Source organism: Apodemus sylvaticus, chromosome 10, assembly GCF_947179515.1.
Source record: "Apodemus sylvaticus chromosome 10, mApoSyl1.1, whole genome shotgun sequence".
Lineage (NCBI taxonomy): Eukaryota > Metazoa > Chordata > Mammalia > Rodentia > Muridae > Apodemus > Apodemus sylvaticus.
In genome coordinates this window covers 39,513,127-39,535,721 of record NC_067481.1, presented here as the reverse complement: position 1 = coordinate 39,535,721, position 22,595 = coordinate 39,513,127, and the positions used below count along the sequence as shown (strand labels likewise).

Below are 22,595 nucleotides of genomic sequence, written 5' to 3'. Positions count from 1 at the left end.
AGCTTTTATTGCAGGCTAGCCTTTCACCACTGAGAATTAGGGTTCAGGTCTGAATCGAAGCAGAGCTGGGTTAGTTACATCACCTCCATCCTCATGGGTCTGGAATCCTGGGAAACCCAGGGTAAAAAGGTGAGACCAGGACACGGGATACACGTGTAAGCAGAGACAGTGCAGCGTGTTGAGGCGAACATCCAACAACCCAAGTTGTGCTTAAGGTACCAGAATATCTGACACACCCACAAATTAAATAGCAAAACATTTTAATCCATTAATTCTAAAAATAACAGAGACATTTTATATCCGGTGCCACCTCCTCAAGAGTCGACTGCACATCAGACAGCCAGACTGCAAAGTACAAAGCAAGACATTACAGTTAAAATGAAGTTTCAGACAGACCATCATGGGGGAGAGTTCCACCTCTTCATCTTATAAACTAAGATGTCAGCATAAAAAAAGAAAAAAAATCCTTGGAAGAAAGGCTTTCCTATGCTCTAAAAACCTTCATTTAAAATCTGCCTGCAAGATGGGAAGGCAGAGTGAGTAAACTTTACTTTCTATTGCGTGGGTCTGAGCTGGCCTCTTGGGATGAAATGCTGTGGCTTGGTTCCCTTCTATTTCCACCGCAGCCTTGACATGAGGTCCTGTGTGTGGCCCTTGTCTGACTTACAAGAGGTGCTGGGAGCGAATGCTCATTGAAGTTTAGTAATAACTCGGTGAGCACACTCTGAGCATTGTATCACAATAGGAGCGCTTTACAGAGGGCAGAGAAGAAGGCGGTTATCTCACCCTTAGACTCCCAGTGTCTCTCCTTTTCTTGGTAAGAAGGCAACTCAAGCACAAGTCTCTGGAATGTGTACACTGCCCTTTGACTGGCCACATTCCATTGTTCTGGCTTGCACCGCCAAGCACAGAGACTCAGGCTTTGGTAATGTACCCTTCTCGGATGAGGAAGTCATAGATTTTCCGGGTTTTGTTCACATCTATCTTGATGAGTGCTCTTGCTTGTGCTAGTCTCAAGCCTCCTTGCTTGTGACACTCATTCAATAGAGCAGACTTATATTCCAAATAGGCTCCAGGTACCAACCTCACCACCTGACAGAGCTGTAAGACAGGACAAATTTAATAAGCATTAATACTACCGTTCTCACAAATTAATCCAGCATGTCTAGCAACCCCAAAATAAAAAAGAAGGGAGGCGGAGGGGTTCAGCAGGTAAAGGCATTTGCCACCATGACTGACAACCCAAGTTTGGTTGCTGGGACCCACATGGTGAAAAGAGAAAACCAACAACTTCTTCACATTGTCTTCTGACCTCCACAGCATCTCATGGTGCGTACATGCCCCTCCCTTCCCCCTCACACTCAAAATGCATTTGAAAAAAGTGACATCAACCTCCAACTATTTATGGGAGCTGTTGAGTGGCTGGACCACATTCCACTTCCTCTCTTCTGGAGACAGCCCCTCAGGAAGAAAAAGGCAGGCTCTGAATCCAGAAGAGCCTTCTGCAAGTGAAGGCTGGCTCAAGGGTCTAGTCAGGGAACAGATACACATGCCTGAGGAGCTGCTAGGCTTGCACTCGAGTTGAGTGTTAAATGCCTGGGGTGGAAACCTAGCACCATTCTGACACTATTCAGGGAAATGACATAAAGCACATCACGGCATTGAGGGGTGGTGGCACTGCAGGTGACTGATTGGATTCCTGAGTGTAAACCTCAGCACTGGTGTTAGCAAAAGAGAGTAGCCTATGTTTTTTACCATCTCCTACCATGGGGAGGAGGCCACCTTTACTGCGACTGCAAAAAGTAGGTTTAGTTTAGTTCACCTGCTATTACTCAGCAAGGAGAATTCTGAGTCAACAACATATGGGTGCGCAGTAAAAAGATGCTTGGAATGCCAGACCATTACACAGACACACACACAGATACAGACACACAGACACAGACACAGACACACACACACTCTGAGAAACTGGTGTGAGACTTTCTTCAACACATCCTTCTTTTTACCCCACCCCCAAAATGTTTATTATTTCTGATTACAAGAAGACTAGTAAAGGTCCCTGCATGGTGACTTCTTAAATGCTATGGACCAACAGGTGGAGAGACAGACACTAGGAACTGCAATGGAGCAAGAGACTAGCTCCTCTTCTGTTACATTTTTGTTTGTTGGTTTATTTTGGTTTTGAGACAGGGTCTCTGGTAGTGCAGGCTGCCTTTGAACTCACAATATAGCTGAGAGCTGTGGGTTGGCGTGAACTGATCTTCCTGCCTCTACCTCCGAGGGCTGGGATTAAGGTATCACCCAAGCAGATTTTTATTTTGAGATAACCTCTTTGCTATAAGGCCTAGGCTTACCTTAAAAATCTCTTCCTGTCTCAGGCTCTCTAGTGCTAAAATTAAAGATATATTCTATACTTGTACAGGTTTAAGTGTTAGAAACAGAAAAAAACAATACAAGAACAATTTCCTGATTATAATGCTAAAGAAACAATACTTTTAAAAATCAAAATTAATCAATTAATGTGTTATAGGTGTGTTTGTGTGCGCCAGTGCACCTGAGTGGCAGAGGAGGTAGGCAGATCTCTGTTGAATCTGTGGCCAGCAGCACTACATAGGGATTTAGTTACAGGCCTCAGTCTTACATCGTGAGACACTGTCTCCAATACAAAACTAATGTGCAACTATATATGACACTGAATTATTTTCCCTATGCTTATAAATATGCTGTGGAGACAATTATAAAAACATTTTAAATGATGGTTGTTACATTGTTAGAATAAATGCAGAACTTCTCAAAGTAACCACTTTAATAGGAAAAATCCTATTTTCATGTAAAAGCTACTTTAGGTCTACAAAAAGTTTGACTCATACTAAATGCTCAATAAATAAAAACTACCACTATTATTTTTTTTAACTGCTATTATTTAATTGACATTATTGCATGAACTTCTCTTTGAAGGGGGAAAGGTAGCTGCAAAATGAAAGTAGTTTTCTGGTGCTTGCCAAGGTTAACTCTTTAGCTCCCAGACTTCTCAGACAAGAGCTGTGCATGTTAGACAAGTGTAGTAAAATAGGTTGGACATTGTAATGGATTTAGTGAGAGCCCAATGCATCAGCCAGCCCCTCTTCTTTCCTCCGGTTCCCCTTCCTTTTATTACCTCCTTTTCCTTTTCATTGAGTTTCTCTGTACCAGGGAGGCCCGTGAGGTTCAATGGTGGTGCACTTCGTCTTCCTATAGACACAGATTCAAAAGAACAAATATTTCACAGAGGTGTAACTGTTCAAGTGTAAAACAGAAAGCTTGACCCACTGCTTTAGGCTGGTTTAGCTAGCTTCTCAGGCTGATATTTAAATGCCTAGTCCCCAGTTGGTGGAACTGTTTTGGAAAAATTAGGAGGTGTGGCCTTAACAGAGATATGTCACTTGGTGTGTGTGTGTGTGCTTTGAGGTTTCATTCCAGTGTGTGCTCTGCCTCCTAACTGCAGGTCAAGATGACAGCTCTCAGCTGTTCCTGCAGCCGTGCCTTTGCCCTGGATCGTGGACTCTAACTCTGTCATCCCAGCACTCTGGGAGGCAGAGGAAGGAGGATTTCTGAGTTCGAGGCCTGCCTGGTCTACAGAGTGAGCTCCAGGACAGCCAGGGCTACACAGAGAAACCCTGTCTCGAAAAAAAACAAATCCAAACCCCCCCCCCCAAAAAAAAACCCCCCAAAAAAAACAAAAAACAAAAAAAACAAAAAATACCCGCAAAAAACAAAAAACCTAATATGGTCACTCTAATATTTATTTGAAATAGAAATAATAATCTATGTGCTCTTTGCTCTATCAAAATACAGATAGGATCATGCACACCTTCACCTCAATGACTGCCCAGCACATTGGAGTCATTGGCTATCTGTTTCTCTCAAACAGGTTCCTCTAAATTCTGGAACCAGATGTTCATCCTGTATAGAAAGGCTATGTTCTATCTGTCTTGACAGCTGACGAATGGAGATAGGAATCCATCTCCATCCATATTCTCTCTTGTCACTAGTTTCCAGCAGGACAAGTCACACATAGTAATTAACCAAGTACTATATACCTTCAGATCAAAGGCAGCATCACCACCAAAGGCCTTGCTTGTTCGTTTATTTTTCTTTGAAAAGAAGTGAGTGATGTTTAACTCAAAGATCCACACTGGAACAAGCCAAATGCTATATTTACTATATGGTAAGCCAGAGACCAATATCAATTTCGTGTCTGAGAAAGAAACCCAAGCAGGAGGCATCCAGGTCAGACCAATATATAAAGATGAATGTATAAGTTTGCTTTTTTTTTTTTTTTTACTGTATTATGATTACTATAAAGTATATGTGATGCACGGCACAGATGTGACAACTGTGAGGTGTTAATTCCCCCCTTCCAGCTTTACCAGACTGCCAGCCTCGCATCCAAACATCTTTCCCTCTGAGCCATCACCAGCCCTTGGTTTTATTCTGAATTTATGCTTAGGATGAAGGCCCAGGTGGGGATGGGTGGAATGAGGTAAGTTTTGTGAGGACTGGCACTGGAATGGGGCAGAAGGAAGAAACTGCTTCATTTATTCTGGAAAACCTGATTCTCAGGGACATCAAAAGGGCTAAGGGCTTACCCTGCTCAGAAATGGAGATAAAACCATGTACTGCTTTGGAAGTCTCCCAAGACTAGGCCACGACCGTGGATGCTGGGCTCCCAGTCTTTACTGCCTAAAGAGCAACTCAGCGCATAAAGGGCAGCCAGGGACTCAACACGGACACAAGGGGAAGGCAGGCAGGCAGGCTAACACCAACTTAGGAGGAAATGGTGAGTGAGCGCTGATTAAAGACACAGAGACAAAAAAAAAAAAAAAAAAAAAAAAAGAAAGAAAAAAGAAAAAGAAAAGCTGTGTGCTCAATTTAATTAGCAAATACTAAATTTTTTAAATGCTGCTTTTACAAAGAATCCAGGTTCAGTTTCTAGCGCTCAATTAGGGAGCTCACAACTGTCTGTAACTCCAGTTCTAGAAGACCTTATGGCCTCTGCAGGCACATGTGGTACATATATATATAAAACGTAGGTACATACACATAAAATAAATAAATATTTAAATAAAAAATTATTTGAAACAAAGGAAAATTATTATTTACTAAGTGCCTGCATCTGAGCACTATTAGATCCTGAAAATATGAAGATTTTGTTTTCTTTGAGAAAGTCTCACTATGTGGCCCAGGTTAAACCCAAACTTTCCATCCTCCCAACTCAGTCTCCCAGTGCTGGGATTACAGGTGAGTGTCACATCATTACTAACGTTAAAGAAAAAATTTCAAAGGGTTGTGTTATAGAGAATGGTGAACTGGCAATTGGGGACAGTAGACCACTATGGGGCTGATGGTGGAGTGGTCTGGGTGTGCAGATTAGGAGAAACGCTGTCATATGGGGCAAGGGTGGGTGATGATTAGGACCACAGTTTTGGCTCAGGAACTTCATAACTAGTATCTTCCCCAAATATGTAGTCACAGACAACAGTCACCAAGAACCACAGACTGCTCTGGCTTAGTTTTGCTTTGTCAACTTAGAGCAAATGCAAAGGCTCAGACACAGAGATTGTCTAAATCTCTAACTTACAAGAAATCCTTGAATTTCTGGCAAGGGACCTGCTGCTCATGTCAAATACAAAGCTCTTCATGTAGCATCTCCCAAACTCACTGCAACTCTGTGACATACGATTTCAGTCCTGACTGTGAACACCAGAAGCATCATTTTGAGTTCTGCTCTGATTGAGAAATCTGAAAGCATGCTGGTGTCCAAACTGTGGCAACCCTGGCTAAGGCCACCCCACCAAAGAACCATGTTCCACAATGTAGGGTAGCTGTGCTCCCATGAGCCCTGGAAATGTAGCTATCCTAGCCCTGGAAATGTGGCTATCCTAGCCCTGGAAATGTGGCTATCCTAGCCCTGGAAATGTAGCTATCCTAGCCCTGGAAATGTGGCTATCCTAGCCCTGGAAATGTGGCTATCCTAGTCCTGGAAATGTAGCTATCCTAGCCCTGGAAATGTGGCTATCCTAGCCCTGGAAATGTAGCTATCCTAGCCCTGGAAATGTGGCTATCCTAGCCCACAGCTGCTCTGGGCTGGCGACAGTGCAGTATGCAAGAGTCCTGGGCTCAATCTCCAGTGCTGAAAAAGAAACAAAACAAAAAGACACCCACAAGCGGTCGCTTGCATTAGTCTGAGAAAGCATACCTGAGCTGGAAGCCATCAGAACAGAAGGACTCAGCCCAGAATCACTAAAACAAAGAAAGGGAATTCAAAATTAGGTCATATCAGAGAAGGATTATGTTGTTGTTGTTGTTGTTGTTTTGAGACAAGGTTTTTCTGTGTAGCCCTAGCTGGCCTAGAACTTGGCCTGAAACACAGAGATCCCTTTCCCTCTGCCTCCCAAGTTCAGAGATTAAAGATATATGCCACCACTGGCCTGCTCAAAGAAGGTAATTTTAACCCCTCACAGTAAGATCACCGATGAAAAGCTAAGGTAAGATAGCATAGTAGTTTTACAGGACATCTCACTGTGCAGGAAAGGAAATGTACTCCACGGAGAAAAACCTTTCCTTTGCTAAGAGCTCGTAACAGGGGACATCACCAAAGCCAGCCACAGGGAAGGAATATTTTAACAGACAAACAAAAAAAAGGAAAAAAAAAATCTCACCACTATCTAAGTGGGGAAAGATTAAGGGTAGGAGGGCTGGAGAGATGGCTCAGCGGTTAAGAGCACTGACTGCTCTTTCAGAGGTCCCGAGTTCAATTCCCAGCAACCACAAGGTGGCTCACAGCCATCTGTAATGGGATTGATGCCCTCTTCTGGTGTGTCTGACAGCTACAGGGTACTCTTATAAATAAATAAATCTTCAAAAAAAAAGAAAGAATAAAGAAAGATATGGGTAGGACTGGGTTAAGACAGGGTGCTAATGTGTACCACCAAAACCAAATATAAATTCACTAATTTTTAAAATAAGAACAAAAAAGGAACAGAGAATTGCATATGGCCAGTTTTGCTTCTTAAGCCTGCCAGTTCTATATAGTTTTTAGATGGATTAATAAAAATTGTTCCTACTCTTCTATACAGAGTACCCACAAAAATGTCCACAAATATATGAGAAGGCCAAAGTATGCCAGGCGCGCCTCCCCGGCCCCGACTAAGTAAGTGCGCACATGTCAGCCTGCCGGCGGAGCCACTGCTGGCACGCACTGCTGTCCTGGATGTACTGGAGAACTTCGGAGAGCATGGTGCGTTTAAGGCGTTCCTCCTCGCGTGTCTTCTTCAGGTGATCATATGTCCTGGCACCTGGAGGGTAGAGGACACATAACAACACAAGGCGGCACAGCGCAGGAGGGCAGAAGGGCCTGCTAACAGCTCAGCCCACACTGGCCTCTTCCATGTGTATGTCTGCATCTGGAATCTCCCTTTACACTGAGTATTTTTATTCCCTTTCAAATTGACATTTTTGGAAGAAGATTCCCAAAGGTATAAATCAATGTCACTCACATTCTTGCCTTTGGAAGTGCTTATGCATCCTGCTCAGCTGTAGTTACTTAGTGTCTTCTGAGTAACATCAACCAAACCAGTGGCTTTCAATAATTCTAAGAGACTGACGGAGCATCCCAACCGCGGCCTATGCTGCCTAGGCACAGTCTTTCCTTATGACCTGGCTCTTCTACTAACTATCTTAATAATCTCTTTAAACTTTGATTTCTTCATTAATTTGAAGTGACAACATCTCTTAAGCTATCACAATAACCAATGACTTGAAGGTGAAATGTAGCCCATAGACCTAGGGCATGTTAAATAAATGTTAGATATTTACTGCTATATTAATACAATTATGATCAGCACCTTCAGTAAGTTGGATGTAAGCACCGTACCCCAGTAAATGCCTGGTAAATAAAAAGGATTAGGCTGTACACGAGTAAGATTTAAAAGGCTGAGGTTAAACATATGAATCACATACCCCGCCCTATCTCACTCCCCTGTGTGTGTTGATAGGATCCCACTCTACAGAATATACAGATCAGGCTGGCCCCAGACTCACAGGGATCTACTTGCCCCTGTACCCCAGTGCTGGGAATAAAAACATGAGCTACTATGCCCAGCTAAGACCTTTTAAAGGAGCCAAAGCAGACTTCCAACTCTAAAGCAGTGTTTCTTTCTGCTGTGTCCCATAACTTTGTTTTTATCCTCATAATCTGGTATTTATAGGAACTAAACAGATGAAGCTTTACTAGGAAGTTTAAAAACTCATCTGAAAGGCTCTTTGTCTGTTAAGTTTTCAAGACTTAAGAGGTCCCCTTCTTATATTCGGGCACTTTGATACTGCAGGTAGTGAAAACATACTTACTACAAAAATTGGTAATGCCTGCTGTCCTATATTCTTGGAGCCTCTTGATTTCCCTTCGGAGTTCAAATTCCACTGTTTCCACAGGAGAACAAAGGAGAAAAATTGTTAAAACAAATCAATGCTAGGGAGTAAGGGTTAGGTGTGATTTAGTGATTCCACCACACATACAAGATGGTGACTTCATCTTAGGATGCCCTTTTCCCTCTTTTCTCTTTTGTTTTTTTGAAACAATGTTTCTCTATGTAGCCCTGGCTATCCTGGAACTCACTTGGGAGGCAGACAGGTAGATCTCTGTTAGTTTAAGAGCAGCCTGGCCCTAGGATAGCCAGAGCTACATAGTGAGACCCTGTCTCAAAAAGAAAAGCAAAACACCCCTCAAAGGAAAAGAAAAAAAAGAAATCCACCCCCCCTGCCAGTTGAGAAGAGCCTATTCCAGCTATCCTCCAAATGTCGCCTCCAGAAGCAACAACTGGGACTTTAGGAGACACCTATAAATGTGAAAAAAAAAAAAAAAAAACGGTTCGGATCATAATATTTTAGCAGGGTGGTGATGGTATACACTTTTAATCCTAGTATTTCAGAGGTAGAGGCAGGCAGATATCTGTAAGTTCTAGGATGGAGAAACCCTGTTTCAAAAAAATAAAGTGGTTTTTGTTGTTGTTGTTGTTGTTTTGTTTTTTTTAAAATCTAAATGTTCTTTTGCCACCACCGTGACAGCGTTTCTACTAACACAGTCAAGTTCTTTGATACAGTTTGCCTCTGGATGAGGCTCCGCTGCACAGCAAGGACAAAGCTTTATTCAAGCCCTGCTTTTTTTTTCTTCTTTCCTATAGGGAATAAAGAACACTGCATACTCCATAAGCCAGAAACTGCTGCTGAGCACACAGCTCAGGCTACGCTGATGGGCTATTTTGTGATAGAACATTACAACATGGGTGCTTTTCAAACAAGGGATGAAGGCAAAGCTACCCACGGTGTGGTGACACATATGCCAGGAATGATATAAACTAGGACAGGAAGGAAAGAACAGTCACTCGATACCAGCCACACAAACACTGACAGTCAAGGAAGGTGTTCCCCAGGACAATCAACCTGGCTCAGACAAATGCCTGGCATGCTTCCTAAGAAATATTTGCACGAGAGTAATGGTAAAAAGTGTTTCTAGAAAAATCAAAACAACACAACATAAAACTCTCAGAACTAAAGGCGTGGACCTGGTGGAAACAGAGTGACACAGTCCTTGCCCCTGGGACAGGGCCCCGGTGTGAGCTTCCATGAGCATCAATGCTGCTGTGGGTGTAAGGCCTGTTTGTGTAATAATGTACATATTTCACATTCCTCCGAGGAATGTCCTCCCTGTTACGATAATGACTTCATGAGAATTAGAAACAGGATGAGTCCAAGAATCAAGAATGTGACTATGTCTCCATGAAATGGTCAATGTTGGGACCTTCAGGACAGCCCTTAAGGTTATGGGAAAGAGGATCAGGGTCTGGTGAAGGGGCTGGAGGTCCATGTCAGGCTGGGAAGGTGGCAAAAAGAAGCCCCTGAAACAGCCTAAGAAGCAGGCCAAGGAGATAGATAAGGAAGACAAGGCTTTCAAGAAGAAATAAAAGAGGAGCAGAAGAAACTCAGGAGCTAAAAGCCAAGGCCACAGGGAAGGGCCCCCTGACCACAGGTGGAATTAAGAAATCTGGCAAAAAGTAAGCTGTTCCTCACACCTGAGGTGATGGTGATGTTCCTCTTCCATTCCTATTTAAACATCTGGATTCCCTGTCATAACATCTTTGCCACCTAATAGCTAGAATGAAGTGTTATCCTAGAACCTGTTGTCAAACAGTGTAATAAACTTTTATAAAACAAACAAACAAACAAAAACAAAAACCAAAGAATAAAGTGAATAATGCAATGGGGGGAAAAAGGTTATGGGAAAGAGCTCTAAATACATGAGTTAAAAAAAATATATAATTTCTCAACTATGTAGAATATAGGGATGCAATATGAATTACGAGGGGTTTTACAAATCTAAAAGAACAAAGGGGCTACACTATGAGCCAGCTTGTCAGAAAGATACAAAGACAGGCAGAATCTAGAGTTCAAGGTCAGTCTAAGCAAGGTTATGTCCATATGTGGTAAAAATGCTAACTTCAGGGCAGGGTCCCACCCAAGTATCTTATAATCTATGCTTAATAAAGGCAGACAGAATTCTGAATTCTTTTGATATGTTAAGAAAAATATATGTTTGCTGTCTCATAAACTGATTCATAAGATAACCAAAAGGAAAACCGGGAGTAAATGATTGGATTGATATGTTAAATAAAAGACTGGACTTGTATTTTGCATGAGATGAGCTATCCAGAGAATTCTTTAAAATAAAAAGAGAGAACTGCTTGAAGAACTGACAGACAGAGACAGTCAGACACACACACACACACACACACACACACACACACACACACCAGAGGCACAGACACATACACAACAGAGGCACAGACACACACACATACACACACACACACACACACACACACACACACACACACACACACACACCACGAGTTCCAAAAACCACCTACATGCATGGCTTTCAATGAACTTGTCATGCTCCACTGGTCCCACAATCCTTGCAAATCTCCTCATTGTTTCATAAAGGTCTTGGACCTCCTTGGGGTACCGCCGTTCCATTACTGAAGAATTAAAACACAACATGTCAGAGACTGTAAGGACTGTAAGGACCTCTAACTTTGTGGCATTATTTTTTAAAACAGGAAGTGAAATGCAAGGACATTTTTTTAGCCTCACATGACTAAGGTGCCCATGACCGCATGCAAACAGAACAGCTGAGAACACAAGTCATTAATCATAATTACAGCATCATAGCACCTCACTAAAGGATGTTATCATGGAGATTGTCTCTACCACTAAGTACTATTGATGTCCCTCCTCATGCTTTTTAATTTGCACGGGACCAGGCACAAGACTAGGTAGGCACTGCTGTCACAAGAGAAAGGGAATTAAAAAGGTAGAATCTGTGTTATCAAACAACTTTGGCCAAAATTTCTGATATAGATTACTACAGGAAAACAAGGAAAGCAAAGATTTAAGAAACCATCCAACTAGGTATAGGGGCACCAGCCTGTAAGCACAGTACTTTAGGTGGAGGCAGGAGGACCATTACAAGTCTCTAGAATAGCAACTTCCAAGCCAGCAAGAGTAATCAGAACCTTTTTTGGTCTCAAAAACCAACCAACCAACCAAACAAACAAACAAACCCAACCAACCAAACAACCAAAGAATATTTCACTTGGAATATCCCTGTGTGACAAACTGATTACTGCCCTGAGGCAGGCACTCTTTCAACTGTGAGACTCTGCCAACCCCTCTACTGATTTTTCTTTTAAAAAAATAAATAAAAAAGTAAAAAATGCGCGAGTGCTCCACCTGTATCTATGTATGTGCACCACATGTATGCCACACCATGCCCAGAGAGATAAAAAGAGGGCACCAAACCCCCTGGAACTGAAATAAAAAATAGATGGTGGTGAGCCACCATGTAGGTGTTGGGACCCAAATCCCAATCCTCTGCAAGAGCAAGTGTCTGAACTGTTGAGCATCTCTCCAGCTGTATGAAAATGTTTTTATAACCTGATGACCAAGGTCATGGTTAACACACAGTCTCGAAACCAGACTGTGTAGAAAATGATGCATTAACATTCATGCTGTAATCACCGTAACAATTCGTTCTTAGGCAATGCTGCTGACTATGAATGAAGGGCTCCTCACTGCCACTATGGATCAGAGCTGCCTCCAGTACTGTTGGGTTTAGTTTGCTTTTGGTTTTAGTGCAAGGAATCAACATCTCATCCAATATGCTAGACACTCTTACCAGTGACTGACAGCATTAGTCCTGCAGCAGAACCTTTAATTCTTCCTAAGTGATGCTAGCTAGCATGCAATGTATATTATGAACACTCCCACAATGACCCAAAACTACTCAACAATGTTAGACAAATTTAGAATAAAAAGATCAGCTCATACTCACATCGGAACTTTCTAAGGTTGACTAATCCGTGATCTCTTATAATCCTAGAATTAAAAAAAACCCACAATAATCTATGTATTAAAACTAAGTTTCAGGATGGGGAGTGGTGGCACACAGTTTTAATCCCAGCACTCAGGAGGCAGAGGCAGGCAGATCTGAGTCTGAGGCCAGTCTGGTCTGTAGAGCCAGTTCCAGGACAGCCTAAGCTACAAAGAAAAACCCTGCTTCAAATAAACAAAATAATACATTAATTAAAATTTTTTTAAAAAGTTCCACATTTGTGTCTTCTATGAGGTGGAATATCAGGGTCCAGAGAAGTTATTTTCCACACACTTCTGTATTAGCCTCTAAATCAGCAGTTTTTAACCTAGGGTCATGACCCCTTTGGGGGTCACATATCAGGTATCCAGTCTATCAATATCTACATTACAGTAGCAAAATTACAGAAAATTATGAAGTAGCAAGGAAATAATTTTATGGCTGGAGGTCATCATGTGAGGAACTGTGTTAAAGGGTCACAGCATTAGGAAGGCAGAGAGCCACTGCTCCTCTTGAGACACAGAGGACTCTCCCAGAAAACTCAGTTACTACTGAAAGGCTGAAAACCACATGTCTGTCCAGATGGTAAAGGAACCTGTCAATATGATGATAATCTACACAACTTGTAGAAATGATAATTAAGAACAGACATTTAAGTGAAATGCTAGCCAAGATCCAAGAAAGGGAATAATAATGATTACATATTAAGCATGTAAAATCATGCACTTACATACTTTGAAGCCACTCGAAATACAGACTGACCATGTTTAAATGGAAGAACATCATGAGTAAGAGCAACTCTCAACAACCAAGTCTGTGAGTGCTACAAAGCAAATTCAAGTAAAGCACACTGGGTAACACATCCACAACCTCTGATTTATACCAGAGATGTTTGTAACTAGCGTTGAGACTTTTCAGGGAGCATCTGTGAGCTTCTGCAGCACCTCACAGAAGCTGTTCCAGACATGCTAGAGAAAGCATCACTACAGATCACATCATGGTCCTTCAAGTCTCTCTCAATGACATCTCTTTTTTATTGAGGATACAACCGAATCCAGAAATTAGTACTATCACAACAACAAACATATCTGTGTACATGGCACATTCCTGCATAGCCACCATACACTCTGTATACCTCTTTCTGAACTGTTAGCCACTGTAATGAATAAATAAAAGAGTCACGATTTTATAATTTTTATGTCTCAATGCATACATGACTGTCTGTCTTCTGTTTATTTACCTACATTGAAAATTAGAGCAAAACATTTGGGGGGGGTGTTCTGAGGATTGAACCTGGGGCCTCACTGCTGAGCTAGACTTCCTGTCCTCGAGTGTCTATTTCTGGTCTGCTGGAAAGGGCAGAACAGTAAAGCTTGCCAGAATTTCTTTAAAGCACTTATGGATCAAAGCTGGACAGTGGTGGCACACACCTTTAATCCTAGCACTCAGGAGGCAGAGGCAAGTTGAGCACGGTCTACAGATCAGTTCCAGGAAATGCAGGGCTACACAGACAAACCCTCTTCCATGCACCACACCTAAGGTGGTGAGCACAAGGTCACATGGCACAGTGTTCTTATGGACAACATGCAATCAACAATCCAAAGGTGAGAGAAAACATGAGGGCTTTCCCACACTTACTTTTTTCGTCTTTGCCTCTCTTTTAACCTGGAATGATAGATATCCACCACAGCCATCTTCAGAGCTATAAATACAAATGTACATATAAATAATAAACATAAAAATAGAAGTCAAGACAAAAAATTCCCTGCCAGACAATTATTTTTAAGGGAGGGTTTTGACCCAGAGTTTTGCCATATTGGCTAACTTTGAACTTGACGCTATCCTCCTGCCTCTGTCTCCTTAGAGTTGAGATTATAATCATGCGCTACCATACCTGGCTTAACCAAACCTTAACTCATCTATAAAAAATATGTGAGCACACTAAATTTCCCCATCATATTGTTATCATCATTTGAGTAGCACTAGCAACCCAGCCCAGACCAGGCAAGTGCTGCTGTGATGGCACAGGGCTCAGCTAAGAACGACAGAACAACTCTGATGGACAACACTGGCACAGGACTCAGCTAAGAACAACAGGACAACTCTGATGGACAGTGCTGGCACACGGCTGGAACAGCATTTTCGGCTGCTGCGTTCTGCTCTGAATGAAAAGATGCAGTAAGCAGCTTAAGCACTGCAAAGCCATGCCTTGCTTGTTCATGCTCCAACCTTTCTAGCTTTGGTGTCAGGGTGAACAAGAGGGAGGGCTGGAATCAATGTGACTGTCCTGCTCTTTCCTTCCCCAACATACTCTTTCCATCTTCAAAGTTCCTAAGGTTCCCATCTCTCTTTTCACTCCTCATCACATTTCTACAAACTCTTCATCTTTCAGGGTTCCAAATTCCACCAGACCATACGACCTAAAACTCTCACAACCGTTTAAAGCTTTACATCCTGTTGGATAGCCCTACTACCATGGCATCCATAGAACTTACATATTTCTACCTCTTTCCCATCTCCTAAAACTCTTATCTTGGTTAGCAGCATTACAGTAAAGCTAGCTGTCCAAGACAGAAACCAAGCTGGAACCTCTTTCCCCTCTTCCTACATAGCCAGCCATCTCTTTCTGCCTAATCCTATCCCTCAACGCAGGCATCTTGCTTCTTGTCATCCCCATGCCTCCTTATAGAAGAGCATTATCATACTGACTGTGCTCCCTGCCTTCTCCAACTCCCTGCCTCCAAATGGGAGTGAGAGGATTATTTTACAATACAATTTGTTGGTGCAGTTCCCTTGCTTCTAACTCTTCTGCTACACCCCACCACTTACAGGCACTCAAGCTCTACATAGTACACTGTATTTCCTATTTTTTGTTGTTGTTGTTTTGTTTTTCAAGACAGGGTTTTTCTGTGTAGCCCTGACTGTCCTGGAACTCACTCTGTTGACCAGGCTGACCTTGAACTCAGAGATCCACCGGCCTCTGTCTCCCAAGTGCTGGGATTAAAGGCATGCACCACCACTGCCCAGCACTGTGTTTCCTATTAATCTCCCATGGTCCCACTACATCATGCTCAGAAAACACCAGCCCCCAGACCACACCCTGCTAAGGAAGGATCACGGATTTAATTTAATTTAAATTGTTTTTCAGAGCTGCTAGAAAACAATGAAGTTAGGCATGGTGACATACACTCTTAAATCCTGAACTTGGGAGACAAAGACAGGTAGTAATCTCTGAGTTTAAGGTCTACAGAGTAAGTTTAAGAACAGCCAGGCTACAAAGAGAAACCCTGTCATCTTAAAAACAATGAATCTTCCATCTGTTGTCTATCTGTGAGTGGCATTACTTTCTCTGTTAGTCCTACCCTCAACCTGGCTTAATAGTCTAGTAATAAAAAATTAAAAGTTAAAAATTATGAAGGGGGATGGGATGGGGGGGTTCGTGGAGGCATAGCAAGAAAGAAGGATATCATTTGAAGTTAAATGAATAAAATGGTTAATTTAAAAAAACTGCACAGGCAGTTTATAATTAGAAGACCTCCGGGGTTAAAAAGTGTAGACTAATTATTAACAATTCTAGAAGAAACCCTAAGTAGCATATAACTTAGCACTGTACTGCTTAATAACCACTCTTCATGAGAGTCTGAAAGCACTGTAATTTAACGACTTCAGAACACTCTGGAACTAGTCTTAAGGACTTGATATGTCTTTAAGCTTTGTGTAATGCAGTGTGGTGTTTGTGTTTTCACCACTGAGTACATTCACGGAAGTGCTGCGACCTCCAGCATCACAAGACAGCTTGCCACCTGTCTTGAAAAACCAAAGTGTATAAGCACTTAAAAAAAAAAATACACCAGTCCTTTCTAGCAATGAATTTGACGATGTCTGGGAATACTCATTTATCTTTCAACAAGTAAGCTTCATTCCAAATTAGAATCCAGAGCCCCTGGAATGCTGATAATTCATAAGCAATGCAATCTCATCTTCACCCTTTATACAGATGTCCATGTTCTAGATTAGCCCAGGACAGCAATGAGTCATGTTCTATTAATTCTAAACACTGTTTATAAACAAAATCTTATTCAGCACAGTAAGTCAAATCTCACCTAGCTGAGCCTTTCCTCTATAGGTCCAGCTACCTTTCCCAGCAACAGCCCTGAAGGTCCTCCACAGAACAGTTTGAAACCCACATTTCTAGTCACATCAAACTTTATGACGAAGGAGAAAATAATAGGACCAATGAAATAAAAGGACAGAATACTGAGACAGGCCAACTCCATGACAGGTTTCAAATTGGTGGGTCAAGAGACTAGGCCTAGATCTGTTTCCCTGAACAGGATAAGTCTAGGCAAGTCAATTACTGGAAAAACCCCAGGCCTCAAGCAGCCACTTAGAAGCTGCCCAGCCACCTGACCTGAGGTAGGGGCAATGGGTCAGTTTCCAGCCCTTCCTCCTCAACAAAGGTCCTTAGATATAAAGCCAACCAATTAGGTTAAAGATCATCCAGCCCTTGCAGGAATTCCCCTAATGTACTTTAAATTGGGCCTTCGAGCTCACTGGGGTATCTCCATCTTGGGTAAATGGTAGACCCCAGCATACTGAACTTCTACAGAATAAAACACTCATTGCTTTTGCATACTATTTGAGTCTGGGGTATCATTCTTTGTTGAATCATGGACTCTTTCAATATAATGGTGCATAAGAATCAGTGATTTTTTTTTTTTAATTGTATGAAGGCAAAGAAAAGTCTCAAGCCCTGTATGATCCTTCTCCAGTGCTAGGAATAAGGGCATGTGCCACCACACTCTGTATTACAAACATTTCTTGATTTGAGACAGTCCTGATACCACAGGGAAATCCATCCCCTGTCTTTGTTTAACAGCCAGTTTTTTATGGGCAGGCTGTGGAAAGGGGAAGGGAACAAGTCTCTGACACACAGTGTGACCACATACAAAGTTTATAATGAAGTTTCTTATGAGACTGGAAGGACTGAGAAGAAACAATTCCAAACAGAAGGACAAAAATTGTCATAGTGGAAATAATCACATTTAGGTCTTTTAAATCCTTCACTATTTATCCACGTAGATACATTCTATAGAAGAGATGTATCTTGGAGATCTTGGACAGTGCAAATTAGAGATAATTTCTGTAATTTTGTAAAAATGCTAATTTTACTTTGTTGTTTTCTGAGACTTGTGTAGGAATGACTAAATTAAAACAGAAGTAACCTTGGGACTGTACTACAAAATAATCTATAAATAAATACTGGTAACCACTGGTTCTACTGCCTGATTATTTCAGTGCCTTTGGCTCCAGGCAACAAGAGAAGAAACAGTCGCAAAGGGAGGAGAGCTGGCATTCTCCCAGAGAAGAATTAGTATTGGAAACGACCCCCTTTCTTATAAAGCATGCTCAGAAGCAAAACCTGTAAGATCTTAACAGCATAACAACCCAGGGGGGTGCAGAGCAGGATGAGAAGGAGAAGGCAGGCTGTGAAACCTCAGAGGACCTGCACAATTTGCCAAACAAACTGGCCAGAGACCACTCAGAACCTACCCACTGACACAAGGTCCTGAAACCTCAGCTCTGGGGGAAGAACAGTTGCCCTGTGATTACACTGGAGACTGTTAGTTTCCAAATGGCTGGCCTTAAAATATTTTAAGAAGTGGGCAGAAGACAGAGGCAGTTCCTTCCCACTGCAATGTATTTCTAACATTGTTCAAAATAGCTAGCAACATGTTTCTGTTTTCTTGACAGAAGGCACTTACTGTTTGCTTGGCAAGAAAGTCAACTGAGAGAACTGAACTGCTGAGAGGCCAATCAAATTCCTCAATGCAGGGTCACAAACAGTAATCATAAGAAGCAAAACTCTGAGCCACACCTATAATCCCAGCCTTAGGAGGCTGAGGTAGGAGGGTCAGGTTCAAGGTCATTCTCAACTGGAGTCTGAGTGAGACAGGAAAGATGGTTCAGTGGTCAAGAGCTCTTGCAGAGGATTATGGTTTTGGTTCCTGATACCCATGTCTGGTAGCTCAAAATGGCTATAACTCAAGCTCTGGGGAAAGTGACAATCTCTAGCCTCTATAGGCACCTGCATGCATGTGGACAAACACACACACATACACACACACACACACACACACACACACACAAATAAACATAATTTTAAAAAATAAAGAGAACACTCTTGATTGTGGTTTTTCAGATAAGACCTCTATATAGTCCTGGCTGTCCTAGACTACAGGCTGACCTCAAACTTTGAGATCCTCCTGTCTCTGCCTCCTGAGTCCTTATTTCTATAAAACATGTGTAATGGATTAAAGGTATATGCTCCCCCTGCAAAAAATAAATAAATCTTAAAAAAATTAAGAGGTTAGGGAGACGGCTCAGTGGATATGAGTGACTGCTACAAAAGCAGAAACCCAGAGTTCAAGTCTTTAAAAAGTTGGGCATGGCTGCACGTCCCTGCACCCCAGCTGGAGGAGGAGAGATGATGGATCCTGGGAGCCTGCTGACCAGCCAGCTTAGCCAAAAGAGGAGGTTCGGCTTCAGTGAGAGATGCTGTCTCAAAAGATGTGGACAGTTGTGATGGCTATTCCTGGTTGTCAACTTGACTACATCTGGAATGAACTATAATCCAGAAATGGAGGACACACCTGTGATCTAGATCTTGGGGCTGGAAGACTCAGGCTTCTGACCCGGATCTTGGCATGGAGATCTTGAGGCATAGAGGCCATGAAAAGCTTAGGCTCAGGCAAGGTAGTACATGCCTTTAGTCCTGGAAGACTGAGGCAAGCAGATCTCTGAGTTTAAGACCAGTCTGGGACAAGGCAAGCTCCAAATCCAGGCGCGGTAGTGTACACCTTTAGTCTGGGCTCCACCTTCAGCTAGAGGTCTGTATACAGATACTGAAGAAGGAAGACTCACTCTTCTTGCACTTACTTGCCAGCATATTGTTGAAACCTACTTCTTCAGGATTCCAGCTTATACAGAGGACCAGCTGAAACAACTAGCCTGGTGGGACGGAGCAACTAGACCCTTGGACTTCCCACTCACAGCTGCCCATTGTTTGGTTAGTTGGACTGTAGACTGTAAGTCATCACAATAAATTCCCTTAATATGTAGAAACATTCCATAAGTTCTGTGAGTAGAGAACCCTGACTAATAGTGATAAAGGAAGACACCTGACATCTTCCTCTGGCCTTCTCATGCACACACACACATATAAATAGTTAAAAACATAATAAAATAGGGCCAGGCATGATGGTACACACCTTTAATGCAAGCAATTGGGAAGCAAAGGGAGGTGGATCTCTGAGTTCAAGAACAGCCACGATACATAGAGGAGCCATGTCTTGAAAAATAAAACAAAACAAAATAAAGTTATTTGCCCCTGCAAGCTTTTGGCCAAGATGCACAAAAATAATTCTACAAATGAAAACTACATAACCTAATGATTAAAGTCAGTTATAAGGAAGCCAAAGGCAAATTACTTAACTTTATATATTTCTTTGAATGTAAAAAGAGAAAATTATCTATTCCCACCTCTCCATGTGGTGCAGCTTATGTAGTCACATAAGACTACAAATGTGAGCAAAGGAAAGAAACAGCAACAAAAATATTAAAGATGTGAAGACGGGATGTTGGAGGTGTACTGGCTCTTGCCTCTAATCTCAGCACCCGGAAGGTCACAACAGATGAAAAGCTTTAAGTTTGAGGCTAGCTTACATTACAGTATAAAATCCTAACTCAAAAAAACAAAAACAACAACAAAAAGGGGTGGGGGGGGGGGGGGTGGCACAGAGATGGTTCAGTAATAAAGGCACATACCACCAAACCTGACAATCTGACTTTCATCCCCAAAACTCACATGTTGGAATTCCTAAAAGTTGTCCTCTGACCTCCCTATTAGTGTCATGGCATACACATATATCACACATGGCACACATATATCATACACATATAATTAAATAAGCATTACCACCACCACCCCAAACACCCTCAAAACCAACAAAATCTTGATAATATTGTTCAATGCTAAGAACAGACTATGGGAATGGTTCCGATACTTGCTGCCTGTATACAGTAGGCGCACGCCTGTAATCCCAGCTCTCTGGGAGGCAGAGACAGATGGATTTCTGAGTTCAAGGCCAGCCTGGTCTACAGAGTGAGCTCCAGGACAGCCAGGGCTATACAGAGAAACCCTGTCTCGGAAACCCCCCCCCCAAAAAAACCAGTAAATAAAGTATGTCTTAGCTATTATTATTATTATTATAATATTTCTATCTAACCACTTATGCATACACAACTAGATTTCTATAAAGTGAGACAGTAACAAATTAGTGCAGAAAGATCTGCTGCACCTCTGGCATATAGTTAATGTCTAGAAGCTGAGAATTTAAATAGAAGAAATACACTGAGGGGAATAAAAGGGGTCCACAGCTGGCAGAGAAACCTTGATGAAGTGAAGTTTTCACATAGAGATGGCATGGAGGTTTGGCATGGTGGTACATGGATGAAATATCAGTGCTTGAAAACAGACAGACACAAGAAGATTCCAGGACAGCCTGATCTACAGAGCAAGTTCTAAGCCATTTGGCTACAGAGTTAGTCCAAAACCAACCAGCCAAAGGGAGCACAAACTATGCTAGCATGTAACCCTGAGAAGCATTGCATACCCTGACTCAGCACAGTGCCTGGTGCCTCGACTTCCCTGGGTTATGGAACAATAACCATAAAGATGGTCCACCTGTCAGTTTAGGACCCTGGGACATTTTAAGAAAGGGGTTGTCCACATATTTAGTCAGATTTTTCCACAGATGAAAGGAGGTGAGCCCAGTGGGCTCACTAAGCATCTGCCTGGAAATCTCACAATGTCACAAGACCAGAGACTTAATGAGTCCTCTTGATTCTTTCTGAACCAGTAATAGCTTCTTATTTCAACAAGGTAGGAGACAGTGCCACTTACGAGATTTCAGAACTTCCTTGTTTTCCTCAGAAATTATTATACAGGACATGTGTTTCCTGGGCCCATGATAGGAACCTCCTGGTATACTTGGAATGTAATTAACTATCACTCTATTGTACCCGTGCCTCTATAATAGACCACAAAGCTGACTTTATTGGATAAATTCCATGAATCAACACAAATCTTTGGGTGACACAAAGGAAGAGCTTGTTGGCATCTGCATTATGAGTGAGGGAGCCTGAAAGGAATGTTGCTGATGCCCAGTCGTATTAGCAGTACAATGTATGGAATAACACTAGCCTGCACTGCACACCATCACCCACTGGACACATGCACACTCTAAGTGGTATCATTCTTTACCGATATGGGACACAAAGAAACAGGACTCCAAGGACTTGCCCAGGATTCCACTGTGACTCAGAAGCAAGCCCAAGCTTGAATCAATGTCCTGATTCCCACCAATCTGTGCCTGTGTGCCAGCTATGCCTAAAGTTCCTTCTTGTTCCTTCCCGAGTCTTTCGGGCTCCTGAACTCCTCCTTTACTTGTTGTTCTGAGAGACTGCTGGGGGCAACATGTGTCAGCCATGGTTATCCTGCCAGCACAGCTGCTGCAAGAGCTCAGAGCCATAAACAAGGTACCCTGGGGTGCTGCCAGGAAGACACTCCCTTCATCTTCAGTGCTTCTGAAACATTCTCTTTAAGAACATTTATTTGTGTATCATACAGTTCACAACACTCAGTCTCCAGTGTGGAGGAAAGAGTTGCATCCCAGCAAATGCAGCACCCAGGAGCTGGACATAGAATCAGGAGTTCAAAACCATCCTTGGCTATAAGGCAAGTTTGAGACCATAGGCTATGTAAGACACTGTCTCCATTTCTAACCTGGGAGGGAGAGCTGGGGAAACAGTTCAGTCGGTAAAGCTCTTAACCTGAACCCACCTGAAAGTAAAGCCAGACTTGGTGGCACATACTTGTAATTCCTGGGGAGATGGAGACAGCCACATCTCCAGGGCTCACTGCGAATCTAGTCTAGTCTACTTGGCAAGTTCTAGCTAGAGTGAGAGACTGTCTCAAGAAAAAGATAGGGCAGTACCCGAAGAATGACTCTCTAATTGCCAATTTTGGTCTAAAGTACACTCTTGACCATTTCCTAACTCTGTG

At 42.4% G+C, this 22,595-nt stretch overlaps 1 protein-coding gene and 1 pseudogene across 5 annotated transcripts in view; one reads left to right on the top strand and one right to left on the bottom strand.

Moving 5' to 3' along the window:
* Positions 1 to 243: 243 nt before the first annotated feature.
* Positions 244 to 22,595, bottom strand: part of Tada2a (transcriptional adaptor 2A) — a 46,252-nt gene continuing 23,900 nt past the window's right edge. For all 5 annotated transcript variants that reach the window (XM_052193854.1, XM_052193853.1, XM_052193856.1 and 2 more), the window contains 8 exons: positions 14,108 to 14,171; positions 12,431 to 12,474; positions 10,965 to 11,075; positions 8,389 to 8,460; positions 7,205 to 7,337; positions 6,239 to 6,282; positions 3,158 to 3,231; positions 244 to 1,101 (listed from right to left, as the gene is read on the bottom strand). In XM_052193854.1, coding sequence (XP_052049814.1) covers positions 916 to 1,101; positions 3,158 to 3,231; positions 6,239 to 6,282; positions 7,205 to 7,337; positions 8,389 to 8,460; positions 10,965 to 11,075; positions 12,431 to 12,474; positions 14,108 to 14,171 — 728 coding nt within the window. In that variant the 3' untranslated portion in view covers positions 244 to 915. The remainder of the gene's footprint in view (positions 1,102 to 3,157; positions 3,232 to 6,238; positions 6,283 to 7,204; positions 7,338 to 8,388; positions 8,461 to 10,964; positions 11,076 to 12,430; positions 12,475 to 14,107; positions 14,172 to 22,595) is intronic.
* On the top strand, positions 9,830 to 10,095 carry LOC127693228 (translation machinery-associated protein 7-like; annotated as a pseudogene).